The 27,849-nt window shown below is 40.1% G+C and overlaps 1 protein-coding gene across 2 annotated transcripts in view; it reads right to left on the bottom strand.

Annotated features, from left to right (window-relative positions):
• Positions 1-1,119: 1,119 nt before the first annotated feature.
• PAX3 (paired box 3) overlaps positions 1,120-27,849 on the bottom strand; it is a 111,310-nt gene continuing 84,580 nt past the window's right edge. For both annotated transcript variants that reach the window (XM_042853579.2, XM_005282530.4), the window contains exons 8-11: positions 16,093-16,258; positions 14,700-14,914; positions 3,153-3,399; positions 1,120-2,604 (exon numbers count right to left, since the gene is read on the bottom strand). In XM_042853579.2, coding sequence (XP_042709513.1) covers positions 2,570-2,604; positions 3,153-3,399; positions 14,700-14,914; positions 16,093-16,258 — 663 coding nt within the window. In that variant the 3' untranslated portion in view covers positions 1,120-2,569. The remainder of the gene's footprint in view (positions 2,605-3,152; positions 3,400-14,699; positions 14,915-16,092; positions 16,259-27,849) is intronic.

The following is a 27,849-nucleotide window of genomic DNA, read 5'->3' as shown; positions in this document are numbered from 1 at the left end:
GATTTAGGTTGGACATTAGGAAAAACGTCTTAACTGTCAGGGTGGTTAAGCACTGGAATAAATTGCCTAGGAAGGTTGTGGACTCTCCACCACTGGAGATTTTTAAGAGCAAGTTAGACAAATACCTGTCAGGGATGGTCCAGATAATAATTAGTCCTGCCTTCAGTGCAGGGGACTGAACTAGACCACTTGAGGTCCCTTGCAGCCCTATGATCCTATGATCTGCAATGGTAGCATATATGAAGAAGCAACAATGTAAACAGCCACTGTTTCCCACTTGCATCCAGAATAACCAGAGTTTTTTCAATTTATTTTACAATTCCCCTCCCCTTCCAGTGAAATAAAAGTAAAAGAAAAAAAAGTATGGAAAAGTGGGAGAACTTCCCCCTCTACACTATTTTAAAAATAATGTTATATTTCATTTAAACATTTTTCACTAAATAATTTGAATTTTTTTGAATGAAGTGTAAAAAATTCATTTTTCCAAAATGCAATTCTATTTATTAACCAACCCTTCTGATAAATAAATAAGAAAATCATACATTTGAAATTTCAATTAAAAAAATCTGCATTTGTAATCTACTTGTGTGTAATACTGAATTAGAATTATTGATTCTTCTCTTGGGGAACATACATTTTAGCACGTAGCCTGCAAAACTATTACAAATGGAGACTCTGAATTTTGTGAAACCATCCCAAGAGAGCTGCTCCCGTACCCCTACCCCAAACCTGAACCCCCACCCCACCCTTTGCACCCACCCTGAACCCAACCCTCCACCCTACATCCCTACCCCACAGGTACTGGTTCACCTCTTTGTCCTTTCCTTATGCAGGTCTGGCAAAAGCACAATGCTTTCCTGCTGCAGTATGGGATACATACTTTGCAAAATGCCACATGAAAACGCATAGTGTAGTAATGAGTCTGTCATACAAACAGCCCGTGGGGCTCATAGGCTGCCTATGGACAGCCCTGTCTTAAATGTGTGCAGAGTGCTTATATAATAAAAACAGTTTGAACTGAAGATAACATTTTTTTCCCCCTTTGTGATAGCCAGGTTAAATTGTATCAATATATTTAGCACAATACCACAGTTTAGGACAAAATAATCAGTGCTTTGCAAGTCTTCATAACTGTTTATTCATTATAAATAGTAAATATTTACTGCACTTTTTACATGAAAGACATTTTTTTTACAACACATGTGTTGTTGGTAGAGGCTGCAACACAAAGATAATATTTCTTTTGTTCCATCACCTTTTAAGACCAATGTGTGAACTAATCTCTGTACTACACCTAGTCTCACTATCTCACTACTTCATAGTCCTTAATGCTAAAAGGAATGTATGTGTCCTACCTCATTCATTGTTCCAAGAATAAAGAGAAATAAATAACACTGCCTTCCATCTTCCTGTTCCTCTTAACATTTCAAAACACAAATTTATTGACATTCTAAAATGTCACAACACAAACTTATGTAAACCTCGGTTCCTATTATTATTTTTTCTATATTAGCTATCACTGTATAATTTAAAAGTACATGTCAGATACAGGGACATCTCTGTTCATGTCCTGTACATCACTAAAAGAGAATGTAAACGTAATCATTTCAAATGTATTGTTTCCTGAAAATGGTCATGACTCGTGAGCCAGATTCTGTTGTACTACGGACTGCACCACTTCTGCATTTTATCATAATGAAATATGTACTGCAAAAATAAAAGTACCTGCAAAAATATAGTTCTATCTATATCACTTTGGATGATCCCAAAGCTTGTGTGAGGTACACAGTATTGCACATTGTTAGGCAGTTGTGGAAATCAAAGTCACTTTGTTTTGTTGTTGTTGTTTCCTTTTCCGTGTTTGTTTCAGAACGTAACATGGATTAGGAAAACTTCACACACACAAATTGCAAAAAAATTTCTTCATGTTACACAATATCTTGTTAATTGTAAAGCAAAACTTGTATGTGACATTTCTTGACAACATGATTACAAAAGAATGATAAGATAACCATTAACTTGTTCTGGAAGTCTTTTACATCTATCCTAGCTTCCTACAGACCATGACATTTCGTCTTGATGTCAATTTCCAGTGTGTAAAATCAAAATGTTCTCCTGCTCATGCTTCAGAAACTGAGCAGTTTTAAAGTTAGAATAAAGTCAGCATCGGATGTCAAGAGTCTGAGTTTGCAGAGCTCAACTGTTAAGTTTTAGAATATTTTGTTTATCCAAATCAATGCATGCTTTTTCAGCAACATAAAATGGAATGCTTTGTCAGTCAGTGATTTTAAATTCTTCAGCATTTTTTATACCTGCCCACGCTGAACTGTGTTGTATTTATTTATTTGTTTATTTTTTATTGCTCTTGGTCTTTGTCTTCTGAACTGTTACGTCCAACATGTCGAAATGTCTATCGAAAGCAATGACGCGAGAAAAGAACAGAATGATCCTGTATCTCTATTGTGATTGCCCCAGCTTGGGTTGCATTTTGGTGAGAAGATCCCTCCCATCCAAGCACTGGAGTGAGACCAGAAACAAGACAAGCTTTAACTTGAAGTGGACAGTTCATTTATGCAATATCTGGCTTCAGATAATGAAAGGCACCTGTAAGAAAGCAAAAGAAGTTCTTTAAGTCATGCTGTGACAACCTCACAGTAAGGGGCAATGTCAACTACAGGTTGACATTGTCATATTTAATACAAATATATCAAAGGAAAGGGACTAATATTTTTATTCCTGGGACAAGTTTGACAAAACTCTATGTATCTGGGATTATATACTATAATGATTCTTGAGCTGACCTCATTAAAAACATGTGTTTCTAATACTGGAATGCCAGTGGTTATTTCATTTTGGACAACCCTTATGTTTTACCTAATGGCAATCAGGTTTCATGTCTCAACAATTAATAACATCAAGATGTTGTTGACATCACTTAAGAAAATAATTATGCAGCAGAAATCTTGCTTGAACAATCAGTTATCTTAGCAGCAAACATAGTTCTATTATGAAGAGAAGAAAAAGTCATAGGTTAGAATCAATCCTCCCCATTTCCTTTGTTACAAGAAGAAAAATATACTGTAGCTAGACAGTTACCTTACTAAGGGTATGACCCAGTCATTGCACAACATAAATATCCACCTGGTACTCACTTTGTCCATACTGTCCATACTGGTATCCTGTGACAGGGTCCATACTGTAACCGGTGGTGCTGTAAGTTGGTGGGCAGTAGGACTGTGATGTAGGCAGGCTATCTAAACTTTTCATATGATCTAGTCTCTGACTGCAGCTGGCTGATACAGTAGTGGTTGGTTCTAGACCCCCAGTTAAGGGTGAGAGGGCATAATCAGTTTGGGGCTGGTGAGGTACACCACCATGGTTAGTCAGGAGGCCCATTACCTAAAATAAAACGTATAGTAACAAATAAAGGTTAAAATGCATGAAGAACTATATTTCATATAGAGCTGCAAGAACAACTAGTGTCTGTTATTTAATTTCCCATGATATCTATTACTTGGTATTTAACCTGAACTTCGGGTTCCTAATTCAAAGAGGAAAAAGAGTTACATCATGCATCTAAATAGTAACTTATGGCTGGCATTCCAGAAAAAATAATGTACAGGCATATAGGTGGGACAAAAAAACAAACCACCTTTTATGCTCTTAAAATGTCTGATCACGTCACAGCTGGAATTCCTATGGATGTTTATTCATTGGGAACTCGATGAGGATAAAAAAGAAAAAGAGAAAATAGATCATCAGTCACAGTCCAAGTTTTCTTATGATGCTGTTCCCCAAACACAAAATCTTCATCATGCTTTATTCTCCAACCCAAGCCATTGTGTATTCTTGATAACAAACAGTGCAGCCAGAACAGACATAACTATAAAAGTAGCCACATTAGAAAAGAGTGAGGTATTTATATGGCCAATTTAAAAATGCATAATTAATTAGGGATATCTTAGGTTCCCATGTTGAGGCTCTTAAACCCTAACATAGGAGCTTTGAAATGGGGTAGTACATGAAATCGAGCCCCACTGACTGTTCTAGTCAACTTGACCATATAAACAGCTCCTCTTTTCTAAGGGGCCGTTTTTTCCTAGATATCATCTCTTTATATAAATTATTTTTTCTTCTTTTTTCCCTCCATGATGTCATTGTAAACTTGTTTTCATCAAATATTTATTTTTGCTTTAGAAGAGCGGGGAAAATAATCTGTAATTATATTGATAAAAAGTTCCCAACAGGAACTAAACTCTAGGGCTGACTGAACAATGGGGCAAAATAGTTAATTATTATTTATATTTGCCTCAAAGCCCCAGGCCTGGACCAGGACTCCACTGTGTAGGTGCTGTACAAACACACCACAAACAAATGATCCCTTCCCCCAAAAACTTATTAATTAACATTTGTTCAGCTTCAAAAACTAACATCAGTTCAATATGTTCACTACGTACTACAGGCAGCCCTCCAAATGCAGAGCCAGAGAAAGATCCTAGCCCCCCCAAAAACGTTGGTCTACTGGCTGGGGCAGAGCACCCATAACTCATGCGCTGCTGGTATGAAGCATGTGCTTGCCTGTAAAGAATACTAGAAGTGGATTTTTTACACATAAAAGCTTATGCCCAAATAAATATGTTAGTCTTTAAGGTGCCACTGGACTCCTTGTTGTTTTTGTGGATACAGATTAACACAGCTACACCTCTGACAGAAGAAAAAGGTTACAGTGCTTGCTGTTTGGTCAGAGTCATGCCACAAACTCCCTAGCCAATTCACTCCTTTCTAAAGAACAACAGTAGTGCTCTCTTTCTAGCTTGGCTTCAAGCCTCCAATGACTCTTGTAACGTCCTATAGATAAATGTAGTTAAGAGATTAACCAGAAAGTCAAGATCAATAAAAAAAAAAGACTTTAGATTGCTTGAAAACATGTACTTGTATCTAAAAAGTCAATCCTCTGGCTGGAATTTCCTATGGAAGTTCAGGGAGAGATTTTACAAAAGCACCTAAGTGATTTAGGAGCACAAATTAATTGTACTTGTGCTGCTAAATCCCTTATTTCTGCAAATCTCTTCCTTGTGCTACAGCTTGATGTATGTTTCTTTTCAAAGGACTTCTGTATTTTCACAGCATATGGTAAAGACAAACACAGCTCTGAGAACTACTCCCTTCTGCTAGCACATTTAGGCCTAATCTACACTTAAAAATTAGACCAACCTAGCTATGTTGCTCAGGGCTGTGAAAAATTCGTGCTCTGCATGATGGGATTAGGATGACCTAACCCGCAATGTAGATGCAGCAATGTGGATGGAAGAATTCTTCTGTCAACATAGCTACCACCAAAGCTGTGCTGCAATAGCAACTATACTGTAGCCCAGGGATCGGCAACTTTTTGCACGCGGCCTGCCAGGGAAATCCGCTGGGACGGTTTGTTTACCTGCAGCGTCCGCAGGTTCGGCCGATCGCGGCTCCCACTGGCTGCGGTTCGCAGTTCCAGGCCAATGGGGGCTGCGGGAAGCGACATGGGCCGAGGGATGTGCTGGCTTCCTGAACGAGGATCCTTAGGGCTGTTTGGGTGAACGTGTTTATGCCCATCACCTTAAGCTACTTCTTAAAGTAGTTCTGACTTTTTCTACTTCTGTTCTCAATAGAAAGGGGCCCAAGATACATTTGGACCTGGATGCAAATTATGAACAACCCAAAGTTTGGGAGTGTTTTGATCCAGGGTTTTGGTGTGACCCATTATAGTGCTAGGGAGCAGGCTTTAAATGGGGATTTGGATCAGATTCTAAACTTCAGGTGTGCTTGTATCTGGTGTTTTAGTTCAGGCCCTCCTTTAGAAAATTTACTCTTTTGCCAGCCATGTAGCCACTGAAAGTTGAAATCTACTGGTATTAGATGGGATCTCATTCAAAATTTACCACAGATTAACTCAAGTTGTCAGTCATCTCTAATCAAGTGCAGATGCACCTAATAAAACCGATGCCTTTAACCATCTTGACAAGAGTGACAGCACTATATCTTCAAGGCTGAAAAATTTGATTTTGAACAGTAATTGTCTTCTCAGAAACGTCTTCTTCAGAAGCCTTAGGAATCATCCTGCAGTTGATTAGCATCTAAATAATTAGATTTTTGGTCATGTCTGTTTGAAAGCTATAAGGGAAGTAGCCTAAAGGCAGAAGTCTCTCTTATGGTATGTGTCATGACCTTATCACCCATGCTAGGAGTTACAGGAAGGGCATGAATGACTTTCACCTAATCAATTAGAAAGCCATTAAAGATCCAATCCTGCAAGCTGCGACTTCTACTGCCCTCCATGAAGTAGATGGCACTCAGCACCTCACAGGAGGCACTCTATTACTTCCAGGTCTGGGCGCGGAAGGTGAGAACCTTCACTGATATAAACCAGCAGAGCCCCCCGCCCTTCCCCCTCCAGGGTAAATGGAGCTACACGGATTTATTCCAACAATGGGTCTGGCCCTGAATGTGTAAAACCAAATTATTTACATATTCATTATGAGCATGATTCAGCTCCCATTAAAATCAATAAAAAGATTCACATTGACTTAAATGAGTGTTGGCTCAGGCCCTACGTCTTTAGAGCCAAATGCTGCAGTTCTTATTCATGCTGAATTTTAATGAGGTCAAAAATCAAGTCTTACGGTTTTGGCCACATGCTACATTTTGTTCATGAATAAAGTAGAACAATAAAAAACAAGTGTTTTCTTTGTGGCATGTGATTTCAAGTTTGGCTTGATAAGGAACACCGGGAGTATCCTTGAACTGATAAATAGCCTTTCAGTTAATATAGCAAAATACAATATTCATAGTTTGTAGACAATTATATTCTAAGACTATGGATCTCTAAATTCAATCTTGTTTCCAGACAAAATTGCCTTCTAATAAATACAGTGAACTGCAACAAGGACAATAGACAGAAACATTTTATTGAGCAATTTCCACCACCCTTCCTCAAAACAAAAACAAAAAACAAACAAAAAAACAAACACAAAAAAACCTCTCCACTTTTTTACAACAAATTCTCAGCTGTGGGAATGAATGTAGTTCCACTGAAGTCAACAGAGATTCACACCAGTTGAGGTCATGCCTCAGTATGTATAAGTAGAAGTGGCTGATAAAAGCCTTAAAAGTATGTAGGCAACACTGGGTCCATTATCAACTATTACATAAAATGTATCTATTATCAACAAAATAAAGCCCATTAAACTGAGATAAAGCTTATTCCATTTAAATGAAACATTATGCCAGTTAATGTGGTTGGTATTTTAGTAGGTTGGACCCACCATAGACATAATAAAATTCTCATGTGTTTTAATTCATTTACGCATGCCTGCATTTAATATGCTTTGTGACCATAACTGCAATTAATATGATTTATGAGAAAAGAACATGAGTCATATTCTTGGGTACAGTGATACATTTTTTTTCACCCTTCTCTAAACGAAAGATTTAATGAAACAGCTCAAGGAAAATTGTTAGCAGTTAACGTATTAAGTTGAGCTGACAGAATCATGAGTAAACTTTAGTGGAGTTAATGATATCCTCTTATCTGACCCTGACACATTTGCAGCATGTAATTTACAGAAGCTCTGTCCAGGGAATCTTGACAAATGCTCCTAACGATGTCAGGGCAATGTTCCATTCTAATGTAAAACAGATGTGGGTCAGATACCCTCATTCATCACTAACACAGAAAATTTCAAACTGCTTCTAAGATGAATGACATTACCTGCTGTTAACTCTTCACTGCAGAAAATCTCTGAGAATCAAAATATCACACCAAAAAAGAGCACATTTTAAAGAGGGAGATTTTTAATGCATCAAAGAACTAAGTTAATATTTAAAAAATCTGGATGTGAAATTTGGATCAAATTTGTTTTGATTGATCATGATCGCTTTCAGCATGACACATATATGAGATAGAGTCTACCCTAAATGGCAGATATCATGGGAGGAGAAGGGAGAGGAATAAGTTTTGTGGGAAATATTAAAATTGTTTCTTTTTCCCAGAATTCAAAACAGACCTATTTTCTGGTTGCTGGGTTTTTTGGGGGGGGGGCGGGGGGGGAAGGAGTTGCAAAAGTTTTCATGACATTTTTAACAGTTTTTAATAGAATTTTTTATTGAAATTGTTTAAAAACATCGAACATTTCATTTACAGAAAACCACATTCTTGGTAAACAAAAATGTTCAGTAATGATTTTGATACAATTTAATTAAATTATTGATTAAAATATTCCACAATAATTTCTGAAAATCAGAAAAGTTTGAAGATGTTGACAATTTTTTGTGCAAAGTCCTGTTTTGTGGTGGATAATCTATTTTTCATCTGAAAAACATTTTGTGCAAAAAATTTCAGCCCACTGTATGGCAGAGATATGTTTAGCATACAGAAAATCATGAGTGTTTTAAATTGTAGAATTAAGAGCATCAAAAGCTTCTGAGGTGAATAATCTCTTACTATATGGCCCAAATAAAGTGAGTGATGAGTTGTGGAATGTTTACAACCAAAAAATAATCTTATATAATATTTTATCACCTGTCACATGGTGAAAATTGTCAAATTCAAGAAATGAATGTGACTACGTCACATCTTACTTCTACATTTCAGTGTCAGTATATTTTGTTGTAGTACCTTTTCTACAATTTGATTATCTCGTGGTTACTGAGACACAAGAATAATTCTGGCTTAAATTTTCGGATGTGACCAGTGATTTTGGGGACTTCAATTTACAGGTGGTCAGCTTATGACACTTTCAGGAGACCTAATTTTCAGAAGTGATGAGCACCTGCCCTCTGACAATCAGGTCCTCTTCAAGGTATCTTAAGTTAGGCATCCACCAATGAAAGCATCCAAAGTCAGTAAGCACTTTTTAAAAATTAAGCCAATGTTATGCTTGTCTGATAGTAATTATGAGACCACAAAATTCCAGTTGTTTCCATCAAACTAAGGAAACGGAATGATAAAATCAACACAAAACCCCATGTGCTTAACATCATTATTTACATCTATGGCTTTTATCAGGCAACTCGTGCTCAGACAAATTACACAATGTGAACAAACTGCCTCCCTAGTTAAGAAATCCAGGACTTCTGGTTCATGCCAGTTGGTCACCAGTTGAATAATGCTCAAAGCTAAGACCACTTTTGACCCACAGCAAGAGCTTTTGATTGGTATAGGCTCTCCTAGACTAATCCAACACAAAAAATGTATTTCTGTGGGCAACCAGATGTAGAACAATTTTATTACAGCAATTATGCATAGTAAAGGAACCCACTGTTTTTATTCATTTCATTTTAGTGAGGCAATGCAAGTTTTCAACTATTTGCTCTTGAGTTTTCCTATAAAAACAGAATTTAATAAAGCATCATGAGTGCATCTTTCTTCTAACGGAAAAGCCCTAATTCAATAGCTGACATGTCTTGAGCTGATAAAAACCAAGTGCACTCATACAGAACACAGTCATCCAAGAGAGAACCATGCCGCAGTGAAAGGGTTACCGAATAATTCTCTGGTTTAGACAATGAAATGTTTGGACATTCCAAGAAGAAGCTGTGAAACAACTCTAATGTTCAATGCTGTTCAAGGGAAAGGTTGTAGTTTTACTTCAGAATATTGTTGAGTGCCAGTTAAAGTGTGAGAACTGATAAGTACGCTGGAGGGCACTGTGCCCTCTGATGCAACTGTGCAACTAACACAGCCAATGCATTTACCACCGTAAAAGGACACCACATACAGTCTCCAATTCTATTAGTGTGACCCACTTTTGGGAAGTGAGGGTTTAGTGATTTTCTAGGGTGAAAAAATATATCCATCAGGAAACAGGTTACAACCACCTGCTCTTCTGGTTCTTCGTGGTAAAAGCTTTTAACAGTGTCAAGTATCAGAAGGTAGCCGTGTTAGTCTGTATCCACAAAAACAACAAGGAGTCCAGTGTCACCTTAAAGACTAACAATTTTATTTGGGCATACACTTTCAGTTGCATCTGAAGAAGTGAGGTTTTTTACCCATGAAAGCTTATGCCCAAATAAATCTGTTAGTCTTTAAGCTGCTACCAGACTCCTTGATGTTTTTCTTTTAACAGTGGATATTTAAGGCTTTGTAACCTATGTGGATTTGTAAATGTAGAAAAGGAGTGGCCTGATGAACAACAACAATAAAAATATTCTTGTGTCTGGATCTGAGCCCAAATAGATTCTGAAATAGCGCTCTTTAGAAACAGGAACTGCCTGAACCACATGGACCTGGGTAAACTTTACTGACTTTACATTTATAAAGAGAACAAGAAAAGGTCAAGGGATTCCCATGCCACACTGAAAGAGATTTTTTCCCTCAACTTATATAAAAAAAATTAAAATGATGAAATCCTATCTTTGTAATAATCAGATCTGTAGTAAGACCATACACCTTCAATTGAAATAAACATGTTTTGACAAAGAGTCATTGCCTTACATCTGAAGAATCTGAGGTAATTGTTAATGCCATGATCTGAAAATGACATGCCAAATCAGAAAACGTCTTGAGTTCTGTACACATGCTACTCCCTAATAAATTTCAGGATTAACAAATGTTTGTCAAAAGAAAATGCACTGAGCAATTGAAATTTAATTTGAAAGGGAACTACAATATTCCAATAAATATATGCATGAAAACCAAGAAGCTGCATAATAGGCATAGCCGACACAAAATATGCAATTTACATACATTACACACTAATAATCTCAATACTGACATTATTCTTAAAAAGCTCCAGTTCACTGGCAGAGATGGATTTTTTTTTTATTTTATTTTTTTTGTAAAATGCAGACAAGGACAATACTTAACACCAATTCCCTGCACTATTAATCACTGCCTTGTTTCTATAAAGATCAACCCTTTGTAAGTCTATAACACAGAGGATTTCTCACCACAGCCAGGTAATAATGGGTAAAACAGACTTAGCAGACCAATACTCAATCACCCTGATGAGAACTGCAGACCATCTCTTTGTTCTGAATGTGCTGAATGCTAGGAAGACAGTTAGGACTTCCCACTCCTCTCTTTGTTTTAAACTTGCACACACAAAACTTTATCTTATTTTCCAGAGAGTCACTAGAACAGGAAGCCAGGTGTATTGGATGCTGACATTCCATCCTTTCACCCTCCCCCCAAAAAATATGCAGACACATGCAAGCTTCTGATTAAAGTTTGTTACTACAGTGAGAAAATGAACAAACAATAACAAAACTATAGCACCGTAGCACCTCTTGTAATGTTTCCCCCTTTGATCTCAATTTGACTACAATGTTTGTCTTAAACCAGAAACTTAATTGTCAGTGGGCTCAGGAGCAAAAATAGAAATGGAATACCCTGCATCAAAAAAACTGAGTTCAGAGGACTGTGGGCCAGAGTCTCGCCTGGTATAAACTGAAGTCAATGGAGCTATGGTGTTTTACATCATCTGAGAATCAGGTCCTGTGAATCTTAGTACCAGTCTTTGCTGTATACATCACTGGACTCTATTTACCACAAAGGATCTCTCTAGAGGGTAGTGTAATTTTTTTCTTCTTCCTTGAATAATTCACCATAAATTCAGCTTGTGTTTTGTATATAGTTTTTCTATAGTGCTTGCTAATGGGAGATAGTCGTAAGTGTAGACATCATTTTAATGGCTCACACACATACACTACACAGATTCAGTAGGATCAAAATCCCCCAGCAAGGAAAGAAGCTCTTGATTTCTCATTAAAAACCTTTTCTCACTCCCAGCTCTACCAACTTAGGGCTTGTTTCTCCCTGGGAAATTTCCCATTACCTTTTCTTTGATAAAATCCTAAATGCAGAATTGGCTTTAGAATTTTTGGACAGGCCTGACAAACAGTTTTTATTGCCATCTCACTCAGACATGACTATTTCCTGTCCACCAGGAGCACAGAACTCAGTGGAGGGTTGAACGAAGGATTTGGGGGAGGATTGGCAGAATTATTATTTGGGACACACCCCCAATTTAACTGACATTTTATTTATTACAAGTGTGTGTCTGGCAACCCCTGGAGCCTCCTGCTGCAGAAGTCGAACCCAGCTGCTTGTTCCTTTCAACCCCAGCAATTGGTTTAGGGCAATTTATATCTTCAGGGTGATTCTGGCCAGCAAAAGGGATAGAGATTTACTTATGAAAACATGAGGGCTCAGCTTCTCCTTACATCTTTTGGTTCCTAAATCTGGGGGTCCCAGAGCCATGAGTTTAACACAGCCCAAAGGCCAGCTCTGTCTAAACATTTTTTGCCATGCTGTCTGAGGGTCTTCTTCAGCATTTGTTTAACTTGAAACATTTTCATACTGAGGCCAATAAACTTCCAAAAGCTCTCTCCACTTGAATGGATGTGACTGAGTATGTTCAAGTGATGAACAAATTACATCAACACTCTTTTCTATTGACCAACTTCCCTCTATGGCCCATGGTAAAGGTGCAAAGCAGGGCCAGAAATTTTTTAAGCCAGAGATCGGCAACCTTTGGCACGCGGCCCGCCAGGGTAAGCACCCTGGCGGGCCGGGCCAGTTTGTTTACCTGCTGCATCCACAGGTTTGGCCGATCGCAGCTCCCACTGGCAGCGGTTCACCGTCCCAGGCCAATGGGGGCAGTGGGAAGCGGCGGCCAGCACATCCCTCGGCTCACGCCACTTCCCGCAGCCCCCATTGGCTTAGAGCGGCGAACCGCGGCCAGTGGGAGCCGTGATCGGCCGAACCTGCGGACGTGGCAGGTAAACAAACCGGCTCGGCCCACCAGGGTGATTACGCTGGCGGGCCGCATGTGAAAGGTTGCCGATCCCTGTTCTGACCACTGGGATGGGGGAAGGTAGGGGAATGCTAAGGATGCACAGACCAACTTTCATAATATGAAGACAATCCTGACCACTGAATCAGGGCTGGGTTCCAAGAACTGGAGATCACAGAAACTATTTGTGTCTGTTTTATCAGTTTTAAGATCTCCTTTTGATTATAGGATGGTCACAATAAGATATTGGCCGTGAAAACTTGTTCCACCAATTCCTTTTGGTAATGATCTCTCTTTACCAAAATGTCACAGGACTTCTTTAATGTAATACTTAACTTTCATATCACAGTGAATAAAAGCTTTTTGAAAGAACAAAATAACACTTCTCCATAGCTAGAACTGACTTACACTGAAAATGACGTTGAAAACTGCCTCTGATGGATTAACTCGGAACCCTGGAAAGATTTTTATGTCTAAATTATGGAAGCCTTGCATACTATGAATCTGGTCATTTCAAAGAATGAAACCACTAATATAATGTCATGCCTTTTGTTGGAGATTGCATTTAGAAATTAGGATTCTTCAAAACAAAATTCATTAAAGTCTTGTTGGAAGTACATCCGTTTGTTTTTATGTTGGTATTTTTCTACTGAGGTTTTAAAGCCATAAAGTTTTGTATTCCACTATGTGCTATAGGAATCTATGAAACTTAATTACATTTACTGTTACAAAAAAGGGTTTATGAACTTTTGCCTTTAGGCAAAAATGTTTATTTCATTGCCTTTGCTATTCATTCTTTTCAACTCCGATGCCTTTGAACTTTTCAGCTGCACAGAGTTATCACCGTTATGCAGGAACCAGGAACTGTATTCCCGAGATGCAAACCACAAGTTGAAGAAAACGAAGGAGGCAAAGATATATGAGTCGTTATTTTGGCCACCCTTTGTGCCATTAAAATCTCATTTTCTGCCTATTAGAATGCCCTCTTACTGCTTAGGCAGTGGTGATAGTCAGTGATTAGTGTGTAATTGAGTATAATTGTCTTTTCACTTTTCATTTGTGTCATTCTGAGCTTCTCTCTGTTTTTCTAACCACTGAGAGGAAAAAAGGGTAGAAAGACGATAAAGCTGTTAAAACTCTCACTCTCAGCCCTGAAGAGATTCCTGATTGTAATTATAGATTGCATCCCCTTTGTGACATTTCTCAGAATTTAGTGGACAGCTCTTCCAAACACCTGGGCGAAGCTCACACTAATAAACTAAAGTACTGTATATTTAAGCAATTGCTAATAATGTCAACTGCAGACAGATGCCACTTGTAGGAAATTTAACCAACCTTTTGACACTCAATTATCAAGGCAATTTATTAACATGATCTCCTAAGAAAAGCTCACACAAATTAGAAAAACAATTATGGCATTTGAGCATTTATATATTTCCCAAGAACGGTAAGTCTCCTAATTTATGTATTTATAACTTGATTATAGCTCATCCCAATGTGTACTGCTCATCAGCTGCGCCTCTCCCACTATAACTTCTCTGCTACTTCTAGGGCCATTTTGTAAAACTCCTATAGTCTCTTAAAAAGGCATTGTATTCATAAAAAGCTGATTAGACAAGACAAGATCACCCTCCTTGATCTTTCTTTGCCCAGGAATGGATCTCAAGGAAAATAGTGGCACATTACAAATGCTTGATAACTGAATGCAAACATGAAGTGTGCATGATTACTTGAAAATTAAATATAAGCTATGAGTTTTGATGCAGCGAGTAGGAAAAAAAGGAAGCTAGCAAACTGAAATCATGTGGCTTGTATAAAGAATACATTATGGTTTAAATTTGGCAATTCATTATACTATGGCCTCGGGGAATAGACTCTTTGGTTCTGGTATACAGCAAATCCTCTGTCTGAAAACACAGGACTGACCTGAGGTGAAAGGCCATTGCCAATGGCAGGGTTCATGGGATTTGAGGGCCCGGATGGAGGCACAAAGCTGTCTGTATAGCTGGAAAATCCATGCCTGGTGCTGGGTAGGCAATACGCAGAGCTGCTCTCTGGATTTGAAGGGAGGCTGCTTTGGTGTACAGTGCTTGGAGGAAGCGGCTGAGGTCTGTGGACTGTACTGCTTGGATCAGACACAGCTAGAAGGGAAAGGAACACATTTATACATTTTCCACATAGTTTTCTGACATAACAAATTAACTGTATAAAGTTCAACACTGAGAAGAACTGATCAGGACTTGCAGGTAAATATTAGCCAAACCAAAGGTGAATATTTAACATTACTCAATATTTAACTGGCTAGGAGGGAAAAAAAACACATGAGACAAAACATGACATAAGCCTCTGTCAGATCTACATGACACATTTACATTGTGAAAGTTACATGCAGATGTGATTCTCACATGATGCATAATGGGCGTATGCTCTTCTAATGGACAGGATATAGTCTTTCCTCCCCAGTTCATCAGTAGGAATTCAGCTCAGGTTGGTAGTGACTAGTGATCAGACAAGTTGGGGGTTTTGCAAAATTTCCCTAGTCAGATTTTGGTTTGGTAAAACTATCCACCACTGGTTTGAATCCAGATTTCATTTTAACCAAATCACTGAAGTTTAGCAGGTAGGAGGCTTAGATAAAAAGTTGCAAATTTCTCCCACTTCTATAATAGACAAAGCTTTGGGAGGCAGGGACCTGGTTTTATAATACCCTATCAGACAGGGTATTATTTACCTTTGAAAGATCAAAATCAGGAGTAGCCTGTATTTAAGTTCCATTTTTCCCAAACCATCGATACGTTTGGGATCCCCTCTCTAGTAGCAACTGGAACTTATTATCATCTGATGGCTATTCAGTATATGTGTGAGGTGGTTGGTGACTTCAGTCCAATTCCTACTGGACACATATCAGGCATATCAGGCATAAAAATTTCCAGTTGGCAGTCACTTGCAACAAAGAAGATTGAATGAACATAGTGATTGATGACCTATCCTCCACCATGCACTGGGACATGGCAGAGTTGAGAGGATGGGGACATTTGCACAACCCCTGCCAATGCTGTACCTCTCCCAGGGATAGGGGACTTCAGTGTCCAAGCTAAGACTGTCAGTCTGGCACTGGCACCATTCATAGGCAATCAGGCCACAAGCTAGTGAAGCCAATGGGAATAGTCACATGTTAAATGTAAGAGTTTTGCTGGCTTGAGGCCTACATTCATCCAAACCATTTTCAAAATTTGAAGAATAGAATGTTTCTAAAGTGGGTTTACATGGAAAACCACTGATAACGCCGTTTAAATGAAACATCTGTCCCCTACTGTACCTTGTGGTATGGAGGTGGGTTGATAGGAGGGCTCAGATAGCTGGTATGTTGGCAAGGTTGGCATGGCAGTGGGTGGGAATCCTCCTGGGATCAGGTGGTTGAAAGCCATCAGTTGATTGGCCCCCGCCTGTTTCCTCCATCTAGCACGACGGTTACTAAACCAGACCTACAAATGTTTTAATTAGGTACATTTGATTTAGTACATTTAACATAGGCGCATTAGAAATAATGGTACTTTTTAATGTATTTTACATTTGAAAAGAAGCTAAAAGCTCCATATCTACCACACAAGTCAATCTTCATGGCAATGAAATAAGTCCATGGCAGAACATTATTTGATCTAGTGGCCTGAATACAGGACTGAGAGTCAAGAACTCCTACACTCCAACTCCATGTCCGGCACTTCCTCCTCTGCCAAGTCACTTAACCTACTATTTTCAAACATGGGTGATTAGGTACCTATATCCATATGGTGACAACTAAATGAGTCTCATGAGCACCTGCAATTCCCCCTTATTTAGATGCTTAAATATATATTTAAGTGCCTAACATGATAGATGTTAGTCTTGCCATTTAATGCATTCTTGGAAGGCACTCAGATGCTATAGTGATGAAGGCAGTACAATAACCTATATAGAATAGAACAGGGGTCGGCAACGTTCGGCACGCGGCTCGCCAGGGTAAGCACCCTAGCGGGCCGGGCCAGTTTATTTACCTGCTGATGCGGCAGGTTCGGCCGATCGCGGCCCCCACTGGCCGCGGTTTGCCGTCCCAGGCCAATGGGGGCGACGGGAAGCCGCGGCCAGCACATCCCTCGGCCTGCACCGCTTCCTGCCGCCCCCATTGGACCAGGATGGCGAACTGCAGTGAATGGGGGCCGCGATTGGCCGAACCTGCCGCGTCAGCAGGTAAATAAAACTGGCCCGGCCTGCTAGGGTGCTTACCCTGGCGAGCCGCGTGCCGAACGTTGCCGACCCCTGGAATAGAACTTTTAAACATGGAATGTGAACACCACAGGCCTTTGTACACAAATTAAATCAGTCCCTCCTAGCATCTTTTAATGCACTCTCGTATGCACGCAGCACCTCACCCTAAGACTCCATAGCTCTGGATCATATTTTCACATAGAACCATTCTTGAAATTTGTTTCCAGTGTGAGACACAAGCCAGCTATTATTTAGGATTAGCTATGCATATCTTATCTAGAAATCTACTTTTCTTCAATAAACACAGTAATTCCAGACAAGCCATCTTCAATTCACGTTCCAAGTTCTCCGTGACCTACTTACAGTGGAATACCAGCGAGAAATAAAAAGCAGAATCTTGTTACTTAGTCAGAAATATATTGTACGTTATGAGTTATGACAAATGCAGTTCTCTTTTATGGCTAAAAAAAAAAATCCTAAATGTAATGGGCCAGGGCTGATGTGACTTCAGTGGAGCTATGCTGATTTATACCAGGTGAGACTCTGGCCCTATTTCTTGATCAGAGACACTCCAACATTTGCAGTGTGGATCACATCTTAAGAGGATTATCTCACAGCCGTCTACCCTCCCATTTACAATTACACAGACTGTCCGCCTTCTCACTCACAATCACATACTAGTCCTGCAGTAACTGCACCAATTACTCCATGGAAAATTAATATTAGGACAATGTCTAATTTATGTTTAGCTATTTTTAAATATAATTTAGCTGGTGGTAACAAGGAGCAGAATTAGACCCATGTGACCAGCACCTCATCACTGACCACCAGCAAGTGCTCTACAGACCAGGTTGGGAACCACCAATCTAAATAATACAAATCAGCTTTCTAGGAGTGACATGATTTGTGGCCAGAAAACATAATGCTATACAATGTCTGAAAGACACTACTGTGTTCCACCTCTCAAGCATTCTGCATTTTAAGGGACATAATAGCACTTGGGTAGGTTTGCCCCCTGTCTGTCCCACATATGCTGCTCCACAGGCATCACTCTGAGAATATACAAAGCCCCATTTGACTTCAAAATTGGGTGGCTGTGCCACTGTATAATGAGAACTAGCCCCATCTAGACCCTTCTTTTGCCGGCGTTGAGTGCTTCAGTGTATCTTTTCCAGTTTCGCAGCATCGCACAGAGCTGGACTGATATTTTGGCTAGGCTAGGGGGACTGATGGAATCTCTTTTCCACCTCCTCTGCAGGCACTCCTCCTTATTTTTGTTGCACATGGCGCTTCTCCTTCTGGAACAACCCAAAGTGTTATTGCTGGGGCCTCCTTGAACAGGCAAGAAGTCAATGGATAAAGAGAGGATTATTTGGTGAATAATAATCAGGGCAGACCCAGATCCACCAGTTTTGGACTCTTCTTCCTATCCTCCAGACTGCTTAAGCCCTGACCAATTTCTTTCCCCCATCTTTCTCTTCCTCCAGAGTCACATATTTATTCACCCTCTTCTGAACCCCTTTAATTACCTCATCAGTCCCACAATAAAACATTTACTTTTTGTTGCCCCTGCAGCTGCATAAAGCGGATGTGGTATCTTGTGGAAGAGAAATGGGTTCAAGAGGGAGAAGATGGAGTGAGGTAGCTCTGAAGAGGAGCCCTGAGGGAAGCATGGAAGGGAAAGACAGAGGGGCAAAATGGGGACTGGAAAAGAGAAATTGGGCTGAGGAGGCAGTGGGCAGCAGCGTCGCCTATACACAAGCTATGACTGACACCCTCCCCCCAATCATTCACTAACCAGCACCTTGTGCACAACTCTCCCTTCCTCAGGTCACCAGGTTATCTGAAGATCTTGACATGTTTTATAAACATTAATTGAGCTCCACAACACCACTGTGAGGTGGGTATCAACTCCATTTTATAGAGGAAAGGGAAGGAGAAAGATCCTAGAATAGTTCAGTTCTATTCCATATAGGTCCTTCTATTGCCCTCAACTCCGTAGCATCTGACCTTCTTCCAGTATCACGTTAAGCAATGTGACAAATGTCTGCCACGAGGTTTGTTTTCTCCCTCATCCTCTCCTTCCCCCCGGGAGTGGGAGGGAGGGCTAGGGGGAATTGTGTGTGCAGTTTAGGTTTTGTTCTTTTTCGGTTTCTGTTTTGAATATACACACTGCTCTGTGTTTCTGTTACAGAATGCACATCGAAGAAAGGTGCCTTCCACTTGGAACAGAAGGTTTGGTGAAATTTCTGGGAGTTTGTTCTGGACTCACCCCAGAGAAAGCTCCTTCTCCCTGTCAGACAAGCTTTATCCTTGTTGTAGAGAGTTCCATTGTGCCTGAGGTCAGCCATGTATTGTGTGAGAGAGTAAAGTTTTCACCTCTCTATTCACTTTTTCCACATCACTCATGATTTGATAGACCTATAATATCCCCCCTTAGTCGACTCATTTCTAATCAGAACAGCCCTAATCTTTTTGTCTATCCTCATATGGACGCTGTTCTGTATTCTTGATCATCTTTGTTGCCCTTCTCTGAACCATTTCCAGTTCCACTATATTTTTTCTGAGATGGGGCAACCAGAACTGCACACAATGTTCAAGGTGTGGGCACACCATGGATTTCTAAAGTGGCATCATGATATTTTCTGTCTTATTTTTACCCCTTTCCTAATAGAGCCTAACATACTGTTAGCCTTTTTGACTGCTTACAATGCTTTGACAAACTTACAGTGCAAGATCTTGATCCTGCAAATGGATATTCCCATGGATGTACCCACATGCCACTCCACTGACTTCTGTGGGGCTCTATGCAGGTGCAGGAGCCAATCTGCATAAATCCTGTTGAATAGTCAGGGCCTAAAATATTACTACTGTAATCCTACTTAATTGGGACATGCTATATTGGGGCAGCAGTTTTATTGGGTAATATCTATGAAAATTGATTTTGCATAATCTAGTGAGCAGTATTGGCAGAACTTCCACTTAGTGAAGAGGAATTTAACTAAAGCCATCTAGTGTTTAGTCAGATGTTAAATAGATGTGGGGTTTTAGTTCATAAATTTCAGCTCAATTAATTTACAAATCAAACAGTTGAAAATTAACAAACAAATATTTTCAAATTTGACTTGCTTTGTAAATCTCATTGTGACTTTTACATCAAACCACAAGACTGTATGGATTAGACTAGAGGATGGTGTTTATAACGTTCCATATGAAGGCACAGTTTTATTATGGTGCATTTTATATGTAATGTACTAACTATTAACCATTTTAGAATTATATAGAAACTGCTGGCCTGATTCTCTTTGCACTCATGCTGGTGTAAATCAGGAGTAACCACAATGCAATAAATAGAGTTACAACAGTACAAAATTAGTGAGAGAGAAGAATGAAGTCCCACAAGTTAAGGCACTAATAAGCTCAGTACAAATGGTCCTTAATTTTTAAAAATGAGCACACTGATGTTTTGAACCCATAACCTTGGATATTGTAGCATGACAGCTTTTACTATTAGGCTATAGCTCTTCGATTTTCCTATAGTGTCAGATGACTTCAGAAAAATTCAAGACAAAGTAAACATGCTCACAAATATTATCTAGATCAGGGATTAGCAACCTTTGGCACGTGGCCTGCCACGGCAAGCACCCTGGCGGGCTGGGCTGGTTTGTTTACCTGCCGCGTCCGCAGGTTCTGCCAATCGCAGCTCCCACTGGCCGCGGTTCGCCGCTCCAGGCCAATGGGGGCTGCAGGAAGCGGCACGGGCCAAGGGATGTGCTGGCCGCCGCTTCCCGCAACCCCCATTGGCCTGGAGCGGCAAACCATGGCCAGTGGGGGGGCTGCAATCGGCCGAACTTGTGGATGCAGCAGGTAATCAAACCGGCGCAGTCTGCCAGGGTGCTTACGCTGGTGGGCCGCGTGCCAAAGGTTGCTGATCCCTGAGCTAGATCCTTAGTATATATGTAACCACTGGAGACTTGATTTACAACTGAGTTACTCCAGTTTTCCACTGTGTAACTCCATTGAAATCAGTGGAGTTAGATGGTGCAAAACGGGAGTAACACAGTGGTAAATCAGCCCCAAGGCTTAACAAAAATCACACCATTACAAGCAAACACACTAGAAACTCTTTCTTTTCCATTCACAGCGCAGTTCAAACAGCATCAATACATCACATCAGAAAAGTAGTATGTTTCCAATTCTTTTGGCTTAACTTACGTGAAAGCCCCCATATAATGAATTATTTCCTCAGACATAAGAGAGCCTATAATGCCTTTTCATTCTTTCCTTACTCCTCTGCTATGAGCACGATAATTATCACCAAATGTTAACATTGTCCATTTTGCACCATAACGCCTGGTAGAACCAAAACACCAGCGACTCAGCTATTTTACATTTTGATTATACAGTGTAACTAGCCCTCACAAGGAATAGCAGGCAAAGGATCAGTGCAGGAGCTGATCAATGGGAGAACAGGCCCTAAGCACTGAGCATTGTAGTGTGACGTGTAGAATAGCCACTACCACCGTGAATTGTTTGTGCAAGCAAAAGTAATGCACAATCAGGCTGCCACATAACATACATCCAAAGCAGATGTTAATATCCCTATGCAGTGTTGACGCCTAATAAGAAATATGATCTATTATTTAATATTTGTATTATAGTAGCACACACAGGCCCTAACGAGGGCATCATTGTGCTAGATGCCATACAAACACATATGAAGACACAGGGTAAACTTTTCAAAGTACCTAAGTGACTTGGGAGCAAAGGGACTTAGGTACTTAGACTCAGATCCTAAAAGCTATTTGGATACCTAACTTCCATTGGTTTCAATAGGAGTTAGACAGCTAAATACTTTTGAGGATCTCGGCTTTAGAAGCTTAATTTCTATTGATTTCCAATGCAGGGCCGCCCAGAGGATTCAGGGGGCCTGGGGCAAAGCAATTTCAGGGGCCCCTTCCATTAAAAAAAAAGTTGAAATACTATAGAATACTATATTCTCGGGGGGCCCCTGTGGGGCCTGGGGCAAATTGCCCCACTCCCCCCCCCCAACCCTCCTCCCTCCCCGGTGGCCCTGTTCCTATGAGACTTCTAATTGCTCATTTTTGAACTTGGGACTCAGGTACTTTTTAAAAAGTCTCTACAGTCTCTGACAGAAGAACTTACAATTGAATATATTTGAAGGGTGTTAAAAAGAACACAGAGGGAGAGGATTTCTTTAAGTCTTCCTAGATACAGAGGATGACATCTAAGCTGATACTCAGTAATATTTTCCTGATAATGAATTATAACAGAATGAGGAATAGTCTCCTAAAGGAAATATTGGAGACTCTCTCACTGGAGACACTTTTAAAAGTAGACTGGAGAAATCACTCAGGTATATGCTATAGGGAAGAATTCTGCACGGGCAGAGAATGGACTAGATTACCCAATAGACTTTTCTATCTCTAATTTCTAATATTTACGTCTTGCCTTTTGTTATCATATTTTGTTTAAGCAGTTTGTAACTGATCAAGCCAATGTTGTATTTCCTAGATTTTGACTGAGTATTCCTTAAAAGATGCAGTTATTCACTTGGGATCACACTAATGTAATTAGGCTTGACATTTCAACAGTCGTATCATAAACAGAGAGTTTTCTATGTGCTTTTAAGGCAGTAAGATCTTTCAACCAAATGGGCAAAACATTTGAAAAGTGAATTTTGCAAGAGACTATTGGATATTTTGCACTAAATGCAGTCTGGAAGATATATCAAAGTCAAAAGACTGATGTATTGTTAATGACATTTCTAACTTAAGCCAAAGAATTTGTTCCCTTGCCTCATAGTGTTTTTCTTTATTTTACATTAGGGTTTTTTTTCCTTAAAATGTTTGTGTTAAGTTAGTGCTGCAAAAGGTGCTGCATTGACAGTGAAAGCTCTGGAGTCAGGAGTTCTCGAAGGCCTGGTCTACAGCTGGGCGGGGGGTGGGGGGGAGATAGATCTAAGTTACCCAACTTCAGCTACGTGAACAACATAGCTGAAGTCGATGTACTTAGACCTACTCACTGCGGTGTCTCCACTGCGGTGAGTCGACTGCTGCCGCTCCCCCGTCAACTCTGCCTGTGCCTCTCACAGCAATGGAGTACAGGAGTCAACGGGAGAGCGCTCAGGGGTCGATTTATCGCGTCTAGACTAGACCCCCGATAAATCAACCCCCGCTGGATCGATCGCTGGCCGCCAATCCAGCAGGTAGTGTAGACATACCCTTAGAGTCTAGTCCTCCATTCCTCCCTCAAGCAAAACATCTCAAAGAAAACAAGGGCCTTATCCAAAGCCCATAGAAATCAGTCTTTGCATTGTGTCAGTGGACTTTGGATCAGACCCTGGGAGATTACTCTGAGCAAGGAGTTGAGAATCAGGTCCTGTGTATCCCTGGAACAGCTACACCATAGATAGGTCAGGTTCCTCACAATGCCCCACCAATCTGCCCCCATCCTGTTCCAGCTCCTCTGAACGTCAGAGGGCAATTCAGTTTCCATGCCTATTCAGACCGTGGCCTTTCTGTTGATTCTGCCAAGAAGGGTCTCCATTATAGTGGTGGGTTTTGTGATACGGACAGTTTTCCACTGGACTGACAACATCAGAGACATTTCACAAAACAATTAAGCTGGGATTTCCAAAGAGGTATTGTGTGTCCAACTTCCATTGAAATTCAAGGCATCTAACTCCCTTAAGTTTCTTCGAAAATCCCAGATTTAGTCTTTTCGTTTAATACTTCTAAAAATACTGTAGTTGAGTATTCTCAGAAAATATTTCAATGTACTTGTTTTTTAACATATATTTACCAATTAAAATGCCCCAAATTCAAGCCCTTGGCAGCAGAGAACTGGAAAACAGGATCACAGAATTATTTCCTTTCTTCACCACCATACTTAAACACTGAACCATTTTTTTGGCCAGTATAGATCTATAGTTAGATAATTTACCAAGATAAATTTCTGCCTCTCTCCAGAGAAATGTCTGTAATTATGTGGATATTTTTTACCAAATTGTACAAAGTATTTTCTTTCTTTTCTTCTCTACATGATGTAAAATGGATGTGCCTCAAAACAGATTCCTTATAACAAAGCAGGATTAACAACAGAGATGTGTCAAAAGGTGCTCACTGTCCCTGAATCTATACCTTACGCTACCCATCTTCTATCCCACAGGGGTAGGCTGAGTAGTTTGGACTCTACTCTATCTACTTTAGGGGAATGCAGCTTCAGTAAAGTCTTCACTCTTGACACAGCTCATCCTTTCACATCATTTTTCAGTAACTGCCTACCACGAGTTCAGTTTGTTACTTAAAAAAAAAGAGAGACTATTAAATCCACTGGATTGGATTTTAAAATGTCAATTTTAAAAGCTCACTAAAACCTAACAAAAGCGATGGCAAATTCTTTGTCACTCTCTCTTGCCTTCCTTTCCCCTCCCCATCCCATCCCTACAGAAAAGCAGAAAAGAAAGAAAAAATAACATGTAACTAAATATCTATGAAAAGGATATGCATTTTTTTTTAAAAACTACTTGAGACTTCTAGGCTTAGAAGAGTTTTTCCATTTGCAGCTGAGCTGATTATTCTGTTACATAGCATTGTTCCATAAATAAGGCAGTAGCAAGCTCACCATTGTAAGTTGGATTTTGAAATATGCCATCCGCACACTAATTTTTTTTAAGAATCAATCTGAATTTTCACACACATGATTTTTTTTTCCTGTAAAGTTCGAAACAAAACAAACAAGGGATTTGAGAGACGAGACAAAATTAAAATAGATGTTTTCACTTTGTGAAATTTTTTCTTATTTATTTTTTCTTTCGCATATCATAACTAAAATTGAGGAGTTAGACTAGAAATTCCATATCTGGTGTAATCTGTTGCCTTTGATTAATTACAGGGAAGTTGTGAATGGAAATTATTTACTTATTAAGAACCAGAATTTGCCATCATTATTCACGCTTAGTAATACTTTATGAATAGTTCTATCACTTTCAATTGTATTAGTTGGAGAATAAGGTACTAGTTAATATGAGTATAGGTGGCAGAATGTGGTGCTAAATCAGAGGCATACACAGACTGCAGATGGCCTGCTTGGGGGCAACTGTAGGGGCATAGGCCATGGCGGTCCAAGGGCAGTCTGTGGAGGAGAAAGCCACATGGAGGTAGAGGATAATCTAAGGAAGAGCAGGTTCCACCTCTGCAAGCTCTACCAACAGTTTGTGAGGCACTCCTCTTACAGAGCAACTCTTAAATACTTTTATAAAAAAAAAACTAAGGAAATTCCCAGGCAAAAAACTTGGTTGAGGTGGAAATAATGCTTCCCATATCAAATCAATTACTTAAGGAATAAAGTCATAGGAAGTGCAGTTCAATTGTAACAACTCCACTATATTAGCACCCACTGAATGAATGAAAGCTGAGAAATTCCCATCCTCAAAGAGCACACATCTGCATTACATCACTGACTTCAAAATGGAGAGGTGACCTAACCGGACTTCCCTATTCTTGTTGATGGGCTGATTGTACATTACTGAGGCATGAATACAAAGTGCCCTCCACCCTTTACATGGTTACAGCGATAGGCGCTGACTCTGTGGGTGCTCCACGGCTGGAGCACCCATGGGAAAAAATAGTGGGTGCTCAGCACCCACCGTTGGGCCCCACCAATCAGCTCCTCCCCCCACCACAGTGCCTCCCACCTGCTGCAATCAACTGTTTAGCAGCATGCAGGAGGCACTGGGGGGATGGGGTGGAGCGAGGGTGGGGCAGGAAGAAGCAGGGCAGGGTGGGGCCTTGGGGGAAGAGGTGGTGTGGGGGCGGGGCCTGGGCAGAGCCAGGATCAAGTACCTCTAGAGAAATGAGAAAGCTGGCGCCTGTGACTAAAACAAACTTCTGCCATATAGAGTCACAGAAATGTAGAGCAGGATGGTCTTCAAGTCCAGCCTGCTGTGCTTAGACAGGACCAAATAAAGTTAGACCATCCCTGACACGTGTTTGTCCAACCTGTTCTTAAAAACTTCCAATGATGGGGACTCTACAACCTCTCTTAAAAGCCTATTCCAGAGCTTAACTACCCTTATAGACAGAAAGTTTCTCCTAATATCTAACTTAAATCTTCCTTGCTGCACATTAAGCCCATTACTTCCTGTCCTACCTTCCGTGGTCATGGAGAACAATTGATTGCAGTCCTCTTTATAACAGCCCTTAACATATTGGAAGACTTACCAGCTCATCCCTCAGCATTCTTTTCTTAAGACTAATGCCCAGTTTTTTTAGCTTTTCCTCATCAGTCAGATTTTCTAAACTTTTTATCTATTGTTGTTGTTCTCTTCTGGACTCTCTCCATTTTACCCACGTTTTTCCCAAAGCCAGAACTGGACACAATCCTCCAGCTGAGGCCTCACTATTGCCGACATACAACACCTCTGTTAATACACTCCAGAATGATATTAGCCTTTTTGCAACTGCATCACATTGACTCATATTCAATTTGCAATCCCCTATAATCTCCAACTGCTTTTCAGTAATGTTACCACCTAGTCCATTATTTCCCATTTTGTAGTTATTCATTTCATTTTTGCTTCTTTAGTACACACTTTGAACTTGTCTTTATTGAATTTCGTCTTGTTGAATTCAGGCCAGTTCTCCAATTTGTCAAGGTCTTTTTTAATGGTAATCCTGTCCTCCAAAATGCTGGCAACCCCTCCAACCTTGGTGTCATCCTCACATTTTGTAGGTATACTCTTCACTCCATTATCCAAGTCATTAATGATAATACTGGATAGTAACAGATCCAGGATTGACCCTTGTGAAATCCTACTAGATATGGCCTCCCAGATTGACAGCAAACCACTGGTAACTACTCTTTGAGTACGGTCTTTCAACCAGTTGTTCACCCACCCTATAGTAATTTCATCTAGGTCACCTTTCCCTAGTTTGCTAATGAAACTGTCATGTGGGACTGTCAAAAGCCTTATTACAGTCAAGGTATATCACATCTACTGCTTTTCCCCTCACCACTAGGCCAGCAACCCTGTCCAAAAAAAAAAGCAGGGGTGGGAATTAGGTTGGTTTGTCATAATTGTTCCTGACAAATCCATGCTGCTTATACCTAATAACTCTATTATCCTCTAGGTGCTCACATATTGATTGTTTAATTGGTTCGAGTATCTTTCCAGGTATGAAAATTAGTCTCATTGGTCTATTATTCCTTGGGCCATCTTCAAGGCCATGCACAATCACTTGGAAAGGACAGGATTTCACATCTCTTCGCCAAAATGTATCACATTAGGGATAATCCCCCACTCTGCAAATATATGGCTTTTCAAATGTGAAGTACGTGTCATACTGCAAAACTGTTCAAAAAGATACAAAGCTGTCATACCTTACAATGCTATAAACTTTGTAAAGGCTAACAAAGAAATTACATTCCTAGGGCACAGGATTGTTGGGGATGTACATCTCAAAAGCCAAGTTCTTCAGAGTTCCTCAAGTATACAGATAATCTATAGCTTGGCAGGAGTGATTTAAGTTGTCTGCAACAGGCTGTGAATGTCTTAGAGCCTTATCAAGATATTGGGTCTGATTCATGGTTATGATCTGGCCCCTTTGCACCTCTCACTGTAGAGAGCATGCTAGTGAAGGAGGGAGGCATGCAGGGGGCAGAGAAGTGGAATATCTCTCTATTACGCCAATCTTCCACTGGTGTAAAGTCCTTGAGGACTTAGTAATGGTGACAAAGTTAGAGCAACCCTTTGGTTGCTCTGATATCCTGGCCAGCACAGAATCAAGGAGAAGAAACTGGTCCCCTT

This window comes from Chrysemys picta, chromosome 9 (assembly GCF_011386835.1).
Source record: "Chrysemys picta bellii isolate R12L10 chromosome 9, ASM1138683v2, whole genome shotgun sequence".
Taxonomy (NCBI): Eukaryota; Metazoa; Chordata; order Testudines; family Emydidae; genus Chrysemys; species Chrysemys picta.
Note: the sequence above shows the minus strand (reverse complement) of the source record. Positions and strands in the feature narration are given on the sequence as shown.